The sequence below is a fragment of the Pongo pygmaeus genome, chromosome 9 (assembly GCF_028885625.2).
Source record: "Pongo pygmaeus isolate AG05252 chromosome 9, NHGRI_mPonPyg2-v2.0_pri, whole genome shotgun sequence".
Taxonomy (NCBI): Eukaryota; Metazoa; Chordata; class Mammalia; order Primates; family Hominidae; genus Pongo; species Pongo pygmaeus.
Window position 1 is genome coordinate 135,660,544 of NC_072382.2, and position 16,310 is coordinate 135,676,853.

General features: G+C 52.5%; 1 protein-coding gene across 2 annotated transcripts; it reads right to left on the minus strand.

Moving 5' to 3' along the window:
* Window positions 1-11,116: 11,116 nt before the first annotated feature.
* On the minus strand, window positions 11,117-15,946 carry SPATA19 (spermatogenesis associated 19). Of its 2 annotated transcripts, none has more exons than XM_054440468.2 (7): window positions 15,802-15,942; window positions 15,567-15,623; window positions 14,942-15,073; window positions 14,679-14,770; window positions 12,992-13,058; window positions 12,526-12,601; window positions 11,117-11,304 (listed from the first exon to the last, which is right to left on the minus strand). In XM_054440468.2, exons 1-7 carry the CDS (start codon window positions 15,877-15,879, stop codon window positions 11,240-11,242), a joined length of 567 nt encoding a protein of 188 aa, XP_054296443.1. In that variant the 5' UTR covers window positions 15,880-15,942; the 3' UTR covers window positions 11,117-11,239. The 2 variants fall into 2 exon arrangements, with proteins under 2 accessions (XP_054296443.1, XP_054296444.1); XM_054440469.1 differs by having other exon boundaries at window positions 11,170-11,304; window positions 12,981-13,058; window positions 15,802-15,946.
* Window positions 15,947-16,310: the final 364 nt, after the last annotated feature.

Below are 16,310 nucleotides of genomic sequence, written 5' to 3' on the forward strand. Positions count from 1 at the left end.
AGGAACAAGGAGGCCACGGGGCAGGACCCACAGACTGTTGCAGAAGCATGGGCCTCATCTGTCTGGCATGGATTAGGTGAACTCGGAGACGTCATCTCATCATCTAAAATAACTCTAGGGAGTATGGCCTGCAGAGATTCCATGCGTCCAATTCCTGCACATTGGCGGCTTACTGAGGACAGGAGTATGTTTGTATTCCAAACCTAACTTACCCGTGCAAACCCTTGAGGCTCCTGGGGTTGGAACTGTGAGGGGTCTCAGATTCAGAGGCTTGGCAGGGAGGCAGCTTCTGCCTGCACTGTCGCTTTCCCTCTCCTGTTGCCGAAAGGAAATGATACATTTCTGCCCATCAGGAATTTAAGTTTGTTCATCGGCAACATTCATTCTGAGTCTTCTCCCTGCTCCTTCAAAGCTCTGGGTGGTGGATGTCTCGATGGAAACAGTTTTTCTATTTTAAAACATTCCCCAAGAGTAGGAGTGAAGAAAGAGCTACGATCCCTCTGGTGTTGTACTGATCTCAGCAGCATTTATTGAGGCACTTAACAAACGTGCAGAACACTGTTAGAAGCTCTGTGTGCAACTGCTCTGTCCCTGCCATGCAGGTGTTGTTATCATTCCCATTTCACCTGTGAGCTTAGAAACATGAACAGGCTTGTCCAAGGCCACACAGCCGATCCAAGGTTTAATGACTCAACACAATTTATTGAGTGTCTACTATATGCCAGGCACTGGGTGGTTCCCAAGGTCAGCCCATCTGGGATCTGTGGCACAAACCCAGCCTGAGGATGGAAGAACAGGCAGGCCTCAGAGGACTGGACAAAGAACAGTCTAACACCATGGTCTTGGCCAGACCCCCAGGCAGGAGGCAGTGAAAGTATCAAACCATAACACCCTTCCCAACTCCAGTTCCTCCCAACAATTTTGGCTCAAACCAACTCTGGGTGGTGAGGGGCTCTAACTGTCCCATTTTCTAGAGGGGTAAGCCAGACACACTGAATAACTCGCCTCTTCTCTTTGGAGAAAAGGGGTGCATCAGGGGATGGAGGCATAGATAACATGAATGACCACCAGCTCTGCCCAGAGATGGTGCTGCGGATTTGCATGCAGTGCCTCACCTAATACCAACACTGAGAGGAGGACATTATTAACTCACAGATGGAAAATCGCCATGTGGAGAGAAGTGAAGTGACATAAGCATTGCCACACAGCTCGGCAAAGGCAGGGCGGCACGGACACGGTCCTGTGGCCCCCAATGCTTTCCCCTCCCGTGGCCCCCATGACTCCCTAGACTGTTGGCCACAGGCCCTGAGAAAGGGGGCCAAATGGTGCTAACTCAAAGAAAAGCACCCTTTTCTTTCATTTTATAAGGCATCATTTGACCTTGAGGCCCAGGGGAGTAAAGTGTGTGCACACGTGCAAAGGCACACATGCCCTGTGTGCACGTTTCTGCAATATGAGTGGTGACATTGTCCTGAGGCTCAGGGAAAGACCACACCCATGCTGTTGGTTGGGTCTCTTCCCTGTAGAAGGCAGGACCAACCCCTTCAGAAAGAAGGTTAGATTAAAGCCAAGGGATCCAGGACCAGGGGCAGGGGGTGCTTAATGGGCTCAAGTTGGGTGAGATTACCCACTACCTGCTCAACCAAATTGTTTATAACTTGTGTCTCTCTGTTTCTCTCCTTTTTGTTAACTCTCCTGGACCAAAGCAAGGCAGAACACCTGGGGGTGGTCACAAGTATAATTAGCAAAAGATGTTCCAAAGACCAGGTGAAGGGCAGCTGAAGTAAGCAGAATGCTCTCCTGGTGCTGATCGTGGAGTTGCCAAGTTCTCTTCCACTGAGAAAAACAGCATGCTTTATCCTTGTGCATCTAGACCCTGGCCTGAGGACAACTGTCTCAGAATCACTGGGATGGAACTGATAAAAATGCAGGTTCCTGGGTTCCATCCCAAACCTACAAGACAAATGAATCAAGGTGGTATCCAGTTGTCCACATCTTTAATAAGTACCTCCTGGAAGGGAGTCCCATATCCAGGAAGGTTGGAGATGCTCCACTTTGCTGCAGCCTTTGAGGAAGTAGATGCAGGACCTGGGTCCCGAAAGGGGGTTCCACAGCTCTGGGACTCTGATTCATGGTGCTGCTCCTTCTTTTGTCCACCCCTGCCCTTAGGGTCCCCTGTTCCATCCCTCCTGCAAGACATCCTAACTGACTGAAGAAGCCCCGAGGGGTGTGCAGGCACAAACTGTGGCTTTGTGGCATGGCAAGGTGAATCCACTTCCCCAGAAGTCAATACCAGTCCCCGCTGCAACAGAGCCCAACCTCACTTCTTCCCTCAGAATAGAATAGAAGGTCTACTGTCCACTGCTCACTCCCAAATCCTGGAGTCAGTTCTGCCCACGGTGGGTAGAGAAACCTGTCCCCACCGGAAGAACAAGCACAGGGCTAGCTGCAGGAGCTAATGGGGGTGTTCTGGTAGCTTGTGCACAGGGCACTTGGTGGAAAATGAGCAATCAGCAGCTGGGGCATGAGTGGGGGGTGGGAGGGCACCATCCAGAACCTGGCAGCCTGCACTACTAGATCAACAGCATCACCTGCTGGCCACAGGATGCCACACCAGCCTCCTCCCAGTCTAGGCCTCAGAGAGCCTTCCCTCAGGGGGCACAAAGACACAGAGAAGCCCCCTCCTCAGAATGCCAGGAGTCCTTGGTCCAGCAAAGAGGGGAGCCCCTCTTTGAAGCCCATAGAGCTAGGACTCTGATTCTCCTTTGAAAATATGCAGACCCCACGTTGACCAAACATGAATCTCTGACAGCACACCCCCCTCCTACACTGGCTCCCAAATGCACACCTAATATTTTTATTTTTCCTAAATGTTTGTCCGTGGTTCCCCAACATCTTTAGAGGCCCTCATAATCTTTTCCCTTCCAGTATAAGCTCCTAGAGAGCAGTGACTATTTCCTTTTGGACTGACTAGATCACCGACTCACATTACAAAAGGCTTAGGAGAGTGTTTTATGAACGTGAAGACTAACAGCCAGCAGTCATTGGTGCTGGAAAGGGCTGTGCTATGGCTGGTGCCTCTTCCCGTGTATAGGAATCCTCACAGCTACCCTGTACTGAGGGTCTATCAAGTGGCATGTGATGCCCCGCTCTACCGGGATGCTATCTCACTTCACCTTCACCAGGACTCCAGGACACAGAAGCACAGAGAGGTTAAGCCATTTGCTCAAAATCTCACAGCCGCTAAATGGTAAAGCCAGGATCCGAGGCCTGGCAATCCGAAGATGGACGCCGTCTTAGCAGTTATGCTACACTGCCTCCCAGAAGCCCACATGGGCACACACGCTGCTAGTAAGCACATCCTCCTTGCTGAAAGCACGCCACAAGCAGCTGCTCACTCAGCCTTCCCGCCTCCTCCTTAAAAGGCAGAGACTGCTGTACCTGCCTTTTTCCCTGGAATCCTGCTCACGTACCAGGTTTCCCTTGCACGACCCGCTCAGCCTTCATTTTCGGGACCTCCAGGCCCGCCCACAAACAGGTGCCTATGAAGACACAGAGAACGAGGGCCCTGAAGGGCGGAGGAGGCAGAAAACTGATGCGAGCACTAAGAAACAGCAGCAAAAGCCCACGCAGTCATTTACTCCTTCCACAAATATTTACTGAGCACCGATGTCACGCACCGTGTCTGGGGCACTGGGGAAACGGCAATAAGGGAGGAGGCGCATTCTAACAGCCGCGACGGTCCGCGGATAGAAGGGGGCGACTGACCTCGGAGAGGGCTGGGAGGGCAGCTGCGGGTGTGCTTTCTCCACTCACCGCCCGCCCCGCGAAGTCCTGCCCTGTCCTCCCCACCCCGATCAAACCCACTGGTTGGGGACCTTCGGGCTGCGGACCTTGTTGTGGTCCAGAGGCCCAGAGAACAAGCTCGAAGGAGGCGGACGGGGGAGGGCAGTGGGTCTGGGAGCGAGCGGGGACGGGCGCTGGGCTGCGGGGGATGCGAGGCTGGGGGTGGAGAGTAGGGCTGGGGGAAGGAGCTGGGAGAGGAGCCTGGGACTGCGGGGAGGGGCGGCGGGAGGAGCCCGGGGCCACAGTTAGGGGAGCGTCGCGGGCGAGGAGGAGGAGGGGGAGGGGGAGGGGTTGGGGATGGGGTGGGGGAGGGGCGAGGGGGTAGGGGGTGCGGGGGTGGGAGAGGGGCGCGGCGGTAGGGGGTGCGGGGGTGGGGGAGGGGCGCGGGGGTGGGGGAGGGGCGCGGGAGTAGGGGGTGCGGGGGAGGGGTGAGGGGGTAGGGGGTGTGGGGGAGGGGCGCAGGAGTAGGGTGTGCGGGGGTGGGGGAGGGGAGCGGGAGTAGGGGGAGGGGCGCGGGAGTAGGGGGTGCGGGGGCGGGGAGGGGCGAGGGGGTAGGGGGTCCGGGGTGGGGGAGGGGCGAGGGGGTAGGGGGTGCGGGGTGGGAGGGGCGAGGGTGTAGGGGGTGCGGGGTGGGAGGGGCGAGGGGGTAGGGGGTGCGGGGTGGGGGAGGGGCGCGGGAGTAGGGGGTGCGGGGGAGGGGTGAGGGGGTAGGGGGTGTGGGGTGGGGGAGGGGAGCGGGAGTAGGGGGAGGGGCGCGGGAGTAGGGGGTGCGGGGGCGGGGCAGGGGCGAGGGGGTAGGGGGTTCGGGGTGGGGGAGGGGCGAGGGGGTAGGGGGTGCGGGGTGGGGGAGGGGCGCGGGGGTAGGGGTGCGGGGGCGGGGGAGGGGAGCGGGAGTAGGGGGAGGGGCGCGGGAGTAGGGGGTGCGGGGGCGGGGAGGGGCGAGGGGGTAGGGGGTGCGGGGTGGGAGGGGCGAGGGTGTAGGGGGTGCGGGGTGGGAGGGGCGCGGGAGTAGGGGTGCGGGGTTGGGGGAGGGGCGCGGGAGTAGGGGTGCGGGGTTGGGGGAAGGGTGGGGACCCCGAGCCGCCCGGTGCCCTGCTCCGGTTCCGGCTGGCTGCGGCAAAAGTTTCCCAACTCGCCGAGAGCAGCTGCTGCGTTCTCTTGCCTTTGTTTTTCCCCTCTCACGATGGAAAATGAATTTCGAGCATCACTGCGGAGCCTGCCAAGTAATCGGAAAACATGTCGAACACTGCGTCCGGCTGCCGGGCGGAGGCGGGGTGGCCTCCCGGGTCGAGGTTCCCGGTCCCTCGGGGCAGGGTGGTGCCGCGCCCTCCCCAGGCCGGCGGGCGAAGGGAGAAGCCGCAGAAGCCCCTGGGCGTCGGGCCGGGGGTCCCTCGGGCCCGTGGATGAAGTGGGTCAGTGGCCGTCGCACCGTCCCCGGGTGGTGTGGGCGCCTCGCCCGCGCTGGCCGCTGAGCCCCGAGAGGGCCTGGGCTCCCGTGGGTCACCCTACTCCGCGGCCGCGCGGCGCCCTGATCGGGGGTCTCAGGCCCCGCTGGAGCCCGGGGCGTCCCTGCCCGCTCCACTCCCTCCCGCGGCGCACCCCCGCCCTCCGCCTGCCCGTACCCTGCTGGCCCCCCGCCAGGCAGCCTCTCCGGCCTCTGAGACCACCCGCCCGGGTTTCATGTCCCGGTTTGGCTGGGTGTCTAACCTTCGCCTCTAGGGATGGGACAGAGCCCCACCCCACCTCGCAGTGGACACCCCAGGACAGTGGCTTGGTCTTCACAACACTGGGTGCGGTTCATGGAGCAGCACCTCGCATTGCTCCCTGCAGTACCCACGCAGGAGGCCGCCTGCCCTGGTGGACGTGGGCACACCCTCCCTGTCTCTCTGGTGTGACTGTGCCTGGACGAGTCTGTCTCACATGAGACCCCCCTGTCTCTGTCCAGAATTAGCAAGGTCCTATTAGGAAGTGACCTGCAAGACAGAGACAGGCCAGCACCGCACATTGCCACCACCACCAAGTAGTCCCTTGATAGACCTCCACCTGTGGCCTCCTGGACTGGCTCCCCGCCCACCTGCCACCCCCAGCTCTCACCTCTCCCCTCAAAGGATCCATGACCCACAAAGCCTTGATTAGCTCTTTCAGCTCCATTTAACTACACAAATGGCTTGGTCACAGCTGACTGGTCACAAATGGCTTGGTCACAGCTGACTTGTCCCAAATTTGCCAGTGATTTTCTTTTAATTTACCGTAGCTCAGTCCCCCTGTAATACAGGTAGAGGAGGCATATTTGTTCCCAACCTCCCCTCCTGGGGTTAATCATGCACAGAACAAAACTCCATTTGAGCCACTTAATGATTTCATTTCCACCCTAGGTTTGAAGGAGCTGTGGCTATAATACTAATGTGGGTCCCTCTCTCCCCAAACTCCAGATGCGCGCGCGAGACAGACAGTGGGAGCCTGTGGGTGACTCAGCCATTCCTGCCTGGCTGCTGGCCTCCAGCACCTTCTGCAAGCCGTGTGTTCCCCCTCTTTTCCTGGGCCCGTCTTCTCTCCCCTGGGAAGCCAGACCTGACCAGCGTGGTGCTCTTCCATGCTTCCTCCCCCGGGTCCTCTGCCAGTCTCATGGGGTTATTTTGCACCCACCTGTCACCTCTCAGCACCTGACCCACTTCCCAGCCTCTTCTCCTGCCATTCCCCCCATCACACCCCCACCCACTGTACCGGCATTCCAGACATTGAGGCAGCCAGGCCCAGTTCCCTAACCCTCCTCCATCCTTGCAACATAGACTGGACTTTCCCTTTGCCTGGAGGACCCCTCCTTGGTTGTCAGAGCCTGGAGAAAGCCTCCAAAACTCTGCTCAAGCATCACTGCCTCTGGGAATCAGCTGACAATTTTTCTCTCAAGCAGAGAAAATCACTCCCTTCTGTGCTCTACCATTTATACCCTTTTGGCTTATTTTCACACAATATTTCATTATTTGTTTGCAGTCAGCCCTTCCACCTATTTGAGCTCCTTGAGAACATAACAGAATATTCACCTGGGTATCCTCACACAGCACAGGCCCAGTGCTGGGCATAAATGCTCCACAAATGTTCTTGGAACGAATAGGTGCTGTGTGGTTCAGGCATGTGGATGTGAACTGTATTCACAACAACACGAAGACACTCAGAGGCGCTCCATCTTCAGAGGCTTCCCAAACGGTGCTAAAATCTCTACTGGCCCAGCCTGCAGGAGCTGACTCAAAGGGAAGGCCAGGGCACCTTCAGGAAATGTGTTTTTTGTGTGGAAAGGGCACCATCTGGTGGTTTCTAGTGCAACAGCTTCTCAGCTGCAATAGTGGAGAGAGAGGGCTTCCTCCCTTTGCTCGCCTCCCAAGGCCAGCAGGTTCGGAGAAAGGTATTCCCTGCAGCAGCACCGTGGGTTCTGGCAAGCCAAGCACCACTCCCTGCCTTCCCAAGAAACCTGAGTGAGCGTTTGGAAGGGCACAGCCCCCTGAGGGCTCTGAAGAAGGCCGGCTTACCTCCTCTCCACCCCTCTCCTCCGCTGACATCCAGGCTGCAGCCATTCCCGAGCAGGCAGGACCCCCTTTCCAGCAGCCTGGGCTTGTGCCACTTCTCTGCCTTCAGTGTTCTCCAAGCTTCCCCTGGACCCAGGCCCTGTGTGTCCATCACCACTGGGACATCTGATGGGGACCCAGACTCAGGGCCCAAGTTGAACTGATCTCCTCAACTTAGGCCCACCTACCTGAGCTCATGGCGGCACCATCCCCCAACTGTGCCCCCTGGACCTTTCTTCTCCCCCACTCCAGGAGCCATGTATCGCCAGATCGCCACTCCCATCTCACACGAACCTGCCACTGCCCAGTGGACCCTTCCTGGGCTCTCTGCTGTCATCCTTTGCTGCAGCCTGTTTCCACGTGTAAAATCACTTTTTGCTTTAACATTCCTGCACATCCTGTTTCCTGTCTCTGCTAGGATAAGGCGGGATCCTTAGTAAGGTCTCCACTTGCCACATGGCCCACCCAGCCTCTTGACAGCCTCCCCCCTGCCCCTTCTCACTCCCTCTCTCCCACCTAGCCAGAATAGCCTTTTGGTGTGTCCATGAAGCCAGACTTCTCTCCCCTCTCAGAGCCCTCTCACTTGCTGCCGCCCAGGGCTGGCTGCTCTCCTGCCGCTCTGCCTGGTTACCTCCTACTCATCCTCTACTCCTTTGGCCTACCTTACTGGATCATGGAGGCAAAGGGAGGCTGGAGGGAAAGGTGGTGGGGAGAGAAAGTCCAGGTGTCCTGGCCCCTAGGAAGAGTGGGACAGGGGAGGAACCTTAGCCTCTCTCCCTTCCTTGTGCAGTGTCTGGCAGGTAAAGCTCACCACCAACAACAACCGAAGTGATCCATCACCCAGCTCTGCCGGAGAGGGCAGGGGTTAAGGACACTGGCTCTGGCATGAGACCATTTGGATTCAAACTCTGGCTATGCCATTTCATGGCTGGATAACATCAGGAAAGCTATTTAGCCTCTCTGGACTGCCTGTCCCTCATCTGTAAAATGGGGATGATGATTTTAAAATAAAAAAGAAATCTAGGTTCTCTTCTCTGAGTAAGGCAAGTTCCCATTATATGTAGGACTTCACCTTTCAAGTAGTTATGAAAATTGTGACTCACAACTAATGAGTTTGTGTAAAATTCATCTGCCTCATCAAAATGAAAGTTCTACCAGGGCAGAGACCAGGTGGGTCTTATTTACTGCTGTATTCCCAGGGCTGGCCTGGGGTGCACACACAGCATAACAAAGTGGTCAAGAAAGCCAGGCTGGGGTTCTAGCACTCTCTAGTCAGCAAAGTGACTCTGGTCAAGGTACTTAACCTACACGTTGTGTTATCTCCTCTCTAATAATAATAATACTATCTATGCCAAAGCCTGCTTGACTTAGTGCTTGGATACATTTCAAGTCCTTGGATAGGACCAGGCATATAGAAAGTGCTCAGTGAACATCAGTGGTCATTCTCATGAACACTCAATAAATACTTCTATAAGACTTCTGGGTTCTAGTCTGACATGTAAAGAGCTTGGAAGTCATCACTCTCATCCTAACAATAAGAAAAACTGAATAAATTGAAAATCAACAACTCTTCTTAAATCCCTCAGAGAATTGAGCTCAGAAGGCAAACCACTGACCTGAAGACTGGAAAGGCAGAAAGTTGGATACAGAGACTCACAACTTACTGGACAGAAGACCAGGCACACAAAATTCCACAGGAAACAGTGCTGGGCAGGAAAACCTAAACTACCTAAACTGTAACTGACAAATTGCTGGAGGCTAAGTGTGGACAAGGTTGACTATTAAAAAGTCCAGGGCCCAGTCATTGGGGGGATCCCCACTTTCATGAGTTTTGCCTTTAGGGGCTCTACTAGCTCCTCACAATGAAAACAGAAGAAAATCCCCTTATGTTTCTCAAAGTGGAAGGGGGAAAGTAGCCATTTTTAAATATGTCCAGAGCATTCTGTTCTCCTTAACAAGAGCTCACCCTCAAGGGAAACTATTTTGCCAGGGCCAAGCCAGCCTGGGAGAAGGGAAATACCCAACTCCAGACCCTCCCCTCTAGCCTTCCTGTCTTTCCTAAGGTCAGTGAGGGGGGAAGCTGAGAATCACACATAAAGGTCACAGCCCAGAGGCAAAGGCTCGCTAAACACTGAGAACTAATCTTTCAAATATAGAACACTTCCCCTCCCACACACTTATCACCACAATATAGGGTTCCCATATTGTGTTAAATTATTATATAATTATGTAATCCCTGGTGATATAATAACAGGAGATTACAGCAGAAATAACTGTAAGCCTCAGACTCTATTTAAGAAGGAGTCTCTAGGGACACCCAAAGACAACAAGAAAGACAAAGACAAGGATGCCAAAGGAAACCTTAGCCTCTGACATGCTACAAAACCATAAACACAGCCTCCTAGCCAGGTAAACGTACAGCCTCACACTAATGGCCTATTTACTGCAGCTCCTTTTCCTGATAAATCATGTCCTGCTTTCCCCAAGATAATTACAAAGCTTGCTAAAAATATCTATACATAGCTTTATGAGACAACGCAAGTACAGAAACCAGTCAGATATGTTGGAATTATTAGACTGGGAATTTAAAACAGCTATGAAAAATATGCTAAGGGCTCTAATGGGGAAAGTGGACAACACGCAAGAACAGATGGGTAATGTAAACAGAGAGATGGAAACTCTAAGAAAAAAAGTCTAAAGAAAATGCCAGTAATCAAAAACACTATGTAGGAATAAAGAATGTCTTTGAAGGACTCATTGGTAGACTGGACAAGGCTGAGGAAAGAATTGGAGCTTCAAGAAATGTCAGTAGAATCTACCCAAACTGAAACACAAAGAGAAAAAGAAAAGAGTGGAAAAAAGTGAAACATTTTCCAAAAACTGTGGGACAATCTCAAAAGGTGTCACATATGTGTAATGGAAAGACAAGAAGGAGAATAAAAAGAGAGAAGAGTACACACAAAAAAGAGTTTGATTAGTAGTTGAGAATTTTCCAAAATTAATGACAGACACCAAACAACAGATCCTGGAATCTGAGAACACCAAGCAAGATAAATGCAAAAAAAATAATAATAACAATAATAACTATACCTAGTCATATCACATTCAAACTGCAGAAAATCAAAGACAAAATTTCTTGAAAGGGAAAACAGCTTATCTATAGAGGAACAAGGATAGAAATTATATTCAGCTTCTCCTCGGTTACCATACAAGCAAAATGAGAGTGGAGTAAAATATTTAAGTGTTGAAAGAAAAAAAGATTGCCAGCCTAGAATTCTGTATCTTGCAAAATTACCCTTTCAAAAGAAGGACAAATAAAGACTTTCTCCAACCATCAAAAATGGAGGGAAATTGTCACTAGTATAGCTACCTTGCAAGAAATGTTAAAAGGAGTTCTTCAAAGAGAAGGAAAAGGATATAGGGCAGAAACTCAAATCTACATTAAAAAGGAAGAGAGCTAGAGAAGGAATAAGTGCAGATAACATAAATGTCTGAAACAAACCAGTACACTTCCCTCAAAAAGTTCTCCCTGCCCCAGCCACAGAGCACTCCTTATGTTCCAGGAACACCAATATTGCCATTGTCACATTGCTGGAATGGCTGCTGTCTGTCTCCTTCAAGGCTGTAAGTCATGTGTCCCCAGAGCCAGGCCTGTGAGGTACTCAGTGTCTGATGAATGAACAAATGAATGGCACGGCACCCCAACCAGCAACAGGGCGGGTTGTTAAATAGCACATCTCTTTATTCGCAGTTCAGCAAGAAGACTCCAGTGCTGACACTGTCGCATGAAGAGCTCACCTGCTGGAGTCTTTCTGCCCAGGTCTGGCCCTTCTTCAGGTCAAGCAGAGAAGGATGTTCTTCTGATACAGGTTGCTGCTGGACCCTGAAGGACTTCCACCTAGGAGGTAGAGAAATGCCCAGGGGACACAGCAGGGAGATGTGGTTGGCCAAGGGGTAGGGCTGATGATGACTCCCTGTAACCCTACTGTTCTCCGCGTTCCCAAAGCTCCATCTAGAGAGCAGAAACCCATGGAAGAATAGACAGTGGTGCATCGGGCAGCTGGAATTGAAGCCTGAGTCTGTTTCTTCCAGCTCAGAAGCCCCTGCGAACTGTGTACCCTCCCAGCACTTCCTGTTCTTCTCTAGTAATATGAGCAAACAATTGATGTGGCATTTACCATGTGCTAGACACCATCACCCCCAAGACAACTCTCCAAAGTAGATACTCTGTTGCAATGAGGAAACTGAGGCACAGTGGCATTATGTCACTTGCCCATGGTGGAGCCGAATTGGAACCCAGCATCTGCTCCCGGGCTTGACTTAAGTTCTGCCTTCTGTATAATGGGCACAACAATGCCCTCTCTTAAGGTTGTTTTTGGATCAAATGATAAACCCTGACAAACTACCTTGTGCAGAAGCTGGCATACAGTAAGTGCTCGATAAATGCCAGTACTGCTCTCCAACAGCCTTCCTGTAAGCATGCTGAGGTCGCTGTGCCTAAATCTCTCCCTTAGCCCCAGAATGGTCAGCACAGCTGTTCACCACAGGCTCAGGGGCTGCATCCCGGATAGCTCCTATGGTTGTTTATCCTGCCATTGGCCTTCCACCTCCCAGGGCCTCATAAACAGCCCCTGTGTGACCACTGGGCCAAGCACAAGGAAAGAGGCCATGGGACCAAAAGTCATATCACAAGTTGGTGGCAGGTCTAAAACCTATACAGCATCACTCCTGATACTACGATCTGTGACTCAAGGTGAGGTCAGCAGACCAGCAGTGACAATGCCCAGAAACTTTTAGAAATGCAAAATTGCAGGCTCCACCACAACCTCCTAAACACGAAAGCCCAGGCCCATGAATAATGGAGAGGCAGTGCTCTCTGACATCAGAGTCAGGAAACCAATCTGAAATTTGACTTCAAGTCCTTCCATAAACTTAAGAGAGGCGTTGCGGGAGCCTAAGACAGCCAGCCCTCCTCTCCCACTACTGGCCCTGAGTGCAGGCCCTTCCCCAGTAGGGAAAAGCTAAGCCTCTTTACCAAGTTCCCAGCTGCAGTGCCCCCTTCCCACTGCCCAGGATAACCATCTTCTCTGCCCAGTTCCTCATCCGTCAGCTCTCTCACCTGTTGCTCTCAGCAGTCTGAGTAGGAGGGTCTCATACTGAAGTCCTGAGCTGAGACATCTGTAAGACGGGATATGCTGCAGGGGACAGAGGAGAAGGGCCAGGTGGAGGGAGGCTGCCTGGTAGCAGAGCCTACCCAGACGACGGCACAGGGGCTGGGGTGGGAGGGCAGGCCATGCCTACGCCGTGGCCGCATTGGGCCTGGGAGCACGGTCATATGAACACGCCCACAGCCTGGAGCCCTTCTGTGCACTGGCAGACACCATGGGGGGCTGGCAAAGCCCTGTCATGTGGAGCACAGAAGACAAGACGCAGCCCTGGGAACTGTGTGTCCCTGCTCTTGATGTTGGCGTACCAGAGACAGCATTGCTGGGTGTGGGCGGGAAACCCAGCAGTCACCCCCACCCTACCTGCCCCCAGTCAGGAACACAAATCAGCCAGTCCCAAACAGCTTACCTTCGTCTCACCTGCTCTATTCGATCTCGCATGATGTCCTCTGTCATCTCACTTGGCACTTGGAAGATACGAGTGTGGCTGCAAAAGGCCATTCGTACATTGGCATACGGGATCTGAGTTTCTTTCTTAACAGGCATAGAGAACTGCTAGAGTTGGGATCCTGCAAACAATGACTCCTGCCCTGACACCATGAACTTTTGAGCTGGTCTCTCCCCCTTGTTGACTCATGAGCACAAAGCTTTTTTTTACCACCCAGGTACGCTTGAGCCCCCAGTAATGCTGAACAGGTAGCAGACTGTCCCAGGGAGAGCCAGGGACACAGAGCTGAGCGCCCTTACTAAAGGCAGCAGGCAGTCCTCTCCTATGGTCAGCTCTTGATGACCTGCATCACCCCACACCCACTGTGGATCAGAGATGCTTCTAGGAAAGCCTACAGCGAGGAAGCTGTGGGGTCCCCTGGGGAGCCTCCTTGCTTTGTTTCATAAAGGGATAGATATATTTCCTGACTACATACTTACTGAAATAAGAGGGGGACACCAAAACCAGTGGGTTGTGGGGGGAGATAGGCAAAGGCTTTTGGTTTAAAATCTTTGTAGAAAATCCAGAGTGGAAAAATTATATTTTTTCCTGTAGCCCGTCTCAAAAGCTTAAACCTAGTGTTTTTAGACAGCCAAGATTTTTAAAATATTGGAAGATGATGTGTGTGTTATCCAAACCAAGGAGCACAATGTCCGCAATTCCGTAGCACAACCACATCAGGCACAGAAAAGCCTGGATTATAATCAACAACATTTATGATTTTAGGGGCCTCAGAAGGCTTCCCATCCAAAAAAACTCTTTCCCAGGGAGCTCTCAGATCACACCATGTTATTCCTTTTGGTTATGAAATTACTGTGCATTTGAGTCTTCTTAAAAGGCAGATGCCACTAGAAGGGGTAAGCACATGGAAACCATTTCTTGAGAAATGGAGCCTTCTTGATACAACAGATCAACACCCATGATGCGGCAGGGAAAGGAGGAAGACAGGAGGAAGGGGAGAGGTCTCCTTCAGGTTCCCAGAGGACCAGTGTAAGCCCTCAGTCCCTCTCCTGGGAAGGGGTGGCTGATGTGCTCCAGAGACCCCCAGTGAACACAGGTGCAGGAAAGGAAATAGGAAAGCCTCTGTCTGAAGAGTGATGGCTTCAGGCCAGCTCCCTGGGCCTCGTGGCTCAGCATCTGCAGAGCCAAGAGAGGCAGTGGGGATGGCTGTGAGCTGGCAGCCACCCGGGACGCTGGCGAAGCCACCATAACCGAGTGCAGAATTCTAGCCTCGGGCGCTGGAAAGCCTCCCCACACCTCAGTTGCAGATGAGAACTTTGGCTTTTGCATTTTAAGAGCTTATTTTCTTTTAGCTCTTTAAAGTGCAGCCACTTCTGAGCAACTCAAGTGCAAAAATAACAGAAGTCTGAAATGTATTCAGAAGCATTTAAGAAATGGAGCGCAAGCCCAGTTTCCAACCCCTCAAGTCATTTAAAAATGTAGAAAAGAGCTGGGCTTTCAAGATATCAAGAATATTCCCTTAAGACCCCAAAGCAAGGCTGAGGAATTTGTCAGCCAAAGATGACATCTCTAGAGAAGAGCATCTGCGGGTTCGTGAAGAGAGGGGCTTGCGCATCTCTCCCTCCCCTTCCTTCGCCCAGAGCAAGTGGGACACCTTACCTCCATCTTATGAACTGGATTCGTGTTCTCTCCTCTAGGACCTCTTGGCTCTGGTTTGCCAACAAATCAGACTTAGAGAGGTGGTGCTTCACCTGGGAAATCCAGAGGGTCCATGTGATTCCTGCCCAGTGTGGCCCCCAACTGGGCTGGCACAGAGCCCAGATGAGCACCTCACCCTTGCCCAGAATCATTTACAGTGCACCTCCCACCTCTTCCCGCTGCCTCACCCCCACTCCCAGGCAAGGTCTCAAACTCTCAGTTACCACATCTCTGGTCACGTGGATGTCCTGGCCATGGGTGGGAGGGGAGTCAGTGGACATCTTCTCCCTTATACCCTGGGAAGGGTGGCTGATGGACAGCTTTTCCTTTATGCCCTGAGAAGCCTCTTCTTCTGTCTGAAAGGTGAGGAATTCCCTCTGAAAATGTCACTCTGCATCCAACCCTGGGTCTTCTTCTTCTCTTCCTTCCCTTTTATTCATTCTCCATCACAACTCACACACCACATATTCACACACATACACTCCTTACCTCGCTGTTCCCACAATAAGCTACTTCCCTGTAAAGTCCTCGGAACTCCCTAAGTCCCTGGCCCTATCCGAAGGTGTTCCTGAGACACCCTTGAGCTGGGAAGGATGCAGCTGAAACCCTTAAGCCAGGATGCTTGAGAAGCAGGATGGCGTTAGTGGTGGTGCTAACACATTTCCTACCAGGACACAAGCCACAGTGTCCTCCAGCACATGTGAAGAAATTAGACTCAAATCTAGGAAGGGTGTCTGGCAATGAACTTGAGTTCCAGTTCCATGAAGAAGGAAGTCCAGATCCCCACACCCACTGAGACCACTTCTCTAGGATTTTGGATACCCTGAGTCATAAAGAAATCTTACTCACTTTTTTCAACCAATGATGTAGTACAGACACAGCCTCGCTTTCCACAACGTCAATGTCCTGGAACAAATTGGCAAGTTGGTGACCTCAGAAAACCTAGAAACTCAGCTCTTCCCACCCACCCCCCACAACTGTTACTCAAAGTTATTTGTAAGATCTCTCTGAAGTGCAGCAGGGTCCCAGAGGGGGAGAAGATCTATGCAAAATTATTCCACATGACTACCACCAAGCTGCTTACCGAACTGGTTATTGGTAGGAAGGGAAGCCCTACACCTTTCCGAGCAAGAATATACACAATCCATGTCGTAATTATCATCTTTGAATGTATACCAGGCCCCCTTCTTGGCTCCCTCCTTCCATTGAAGCTGCCTGAGAACTCCTATGGGACAGGAAGGTCATTGAAGGGAAGTGTCCACCTGATTGGCTGACCCACGATGATGTGACAATGGCCTCCCTTTGAAAATGATGTATGTGAGTATAAATGCAGTTGCCAAGAGCCCCTGCATTTCGGGCTCTGGGTGCACTGCCTATGAGTTACCCTGCTTCAAGGAGCAGAACCATTGAATAAAAGATTGCTGTCTAACACCACTGGCTGACCGTTGAATTCTCTTCTTGGGAAAGCACTAATTTGGGAGCTCACCTCAAGGCAGGAGGATGGGGTCTGGAGGCAGCAAACCTAAGGCCAATTCACACTGACTTCCTAGAACTAAATGAAAAGGAAAACCCCAACTTTCCATGCCCAAGTAA

Coding starts and splice junctions, on each gene's coding strand:
- SPATA19 (XM_054440468.2), bottom strand. CDS start 15,879: ATGATAATTACGACATGGATTGTGTATATTCTTGCTCGGAAAGGTGTA. Junction 13,059..14,678: donor ATCCAGTTCATAAGATGGAG/GTAAGGTGTCCC, acceptor GGCCTTTTGCAG/CCACACTCGTATCTTCCAAG. Junction 12,602..12,991: donor TGCGAGATCGAATAGAGCAG/GTGAGACGAAGG, acceptor TGTCCCCTGCAG/CATATCCCGTCTTACAGATG.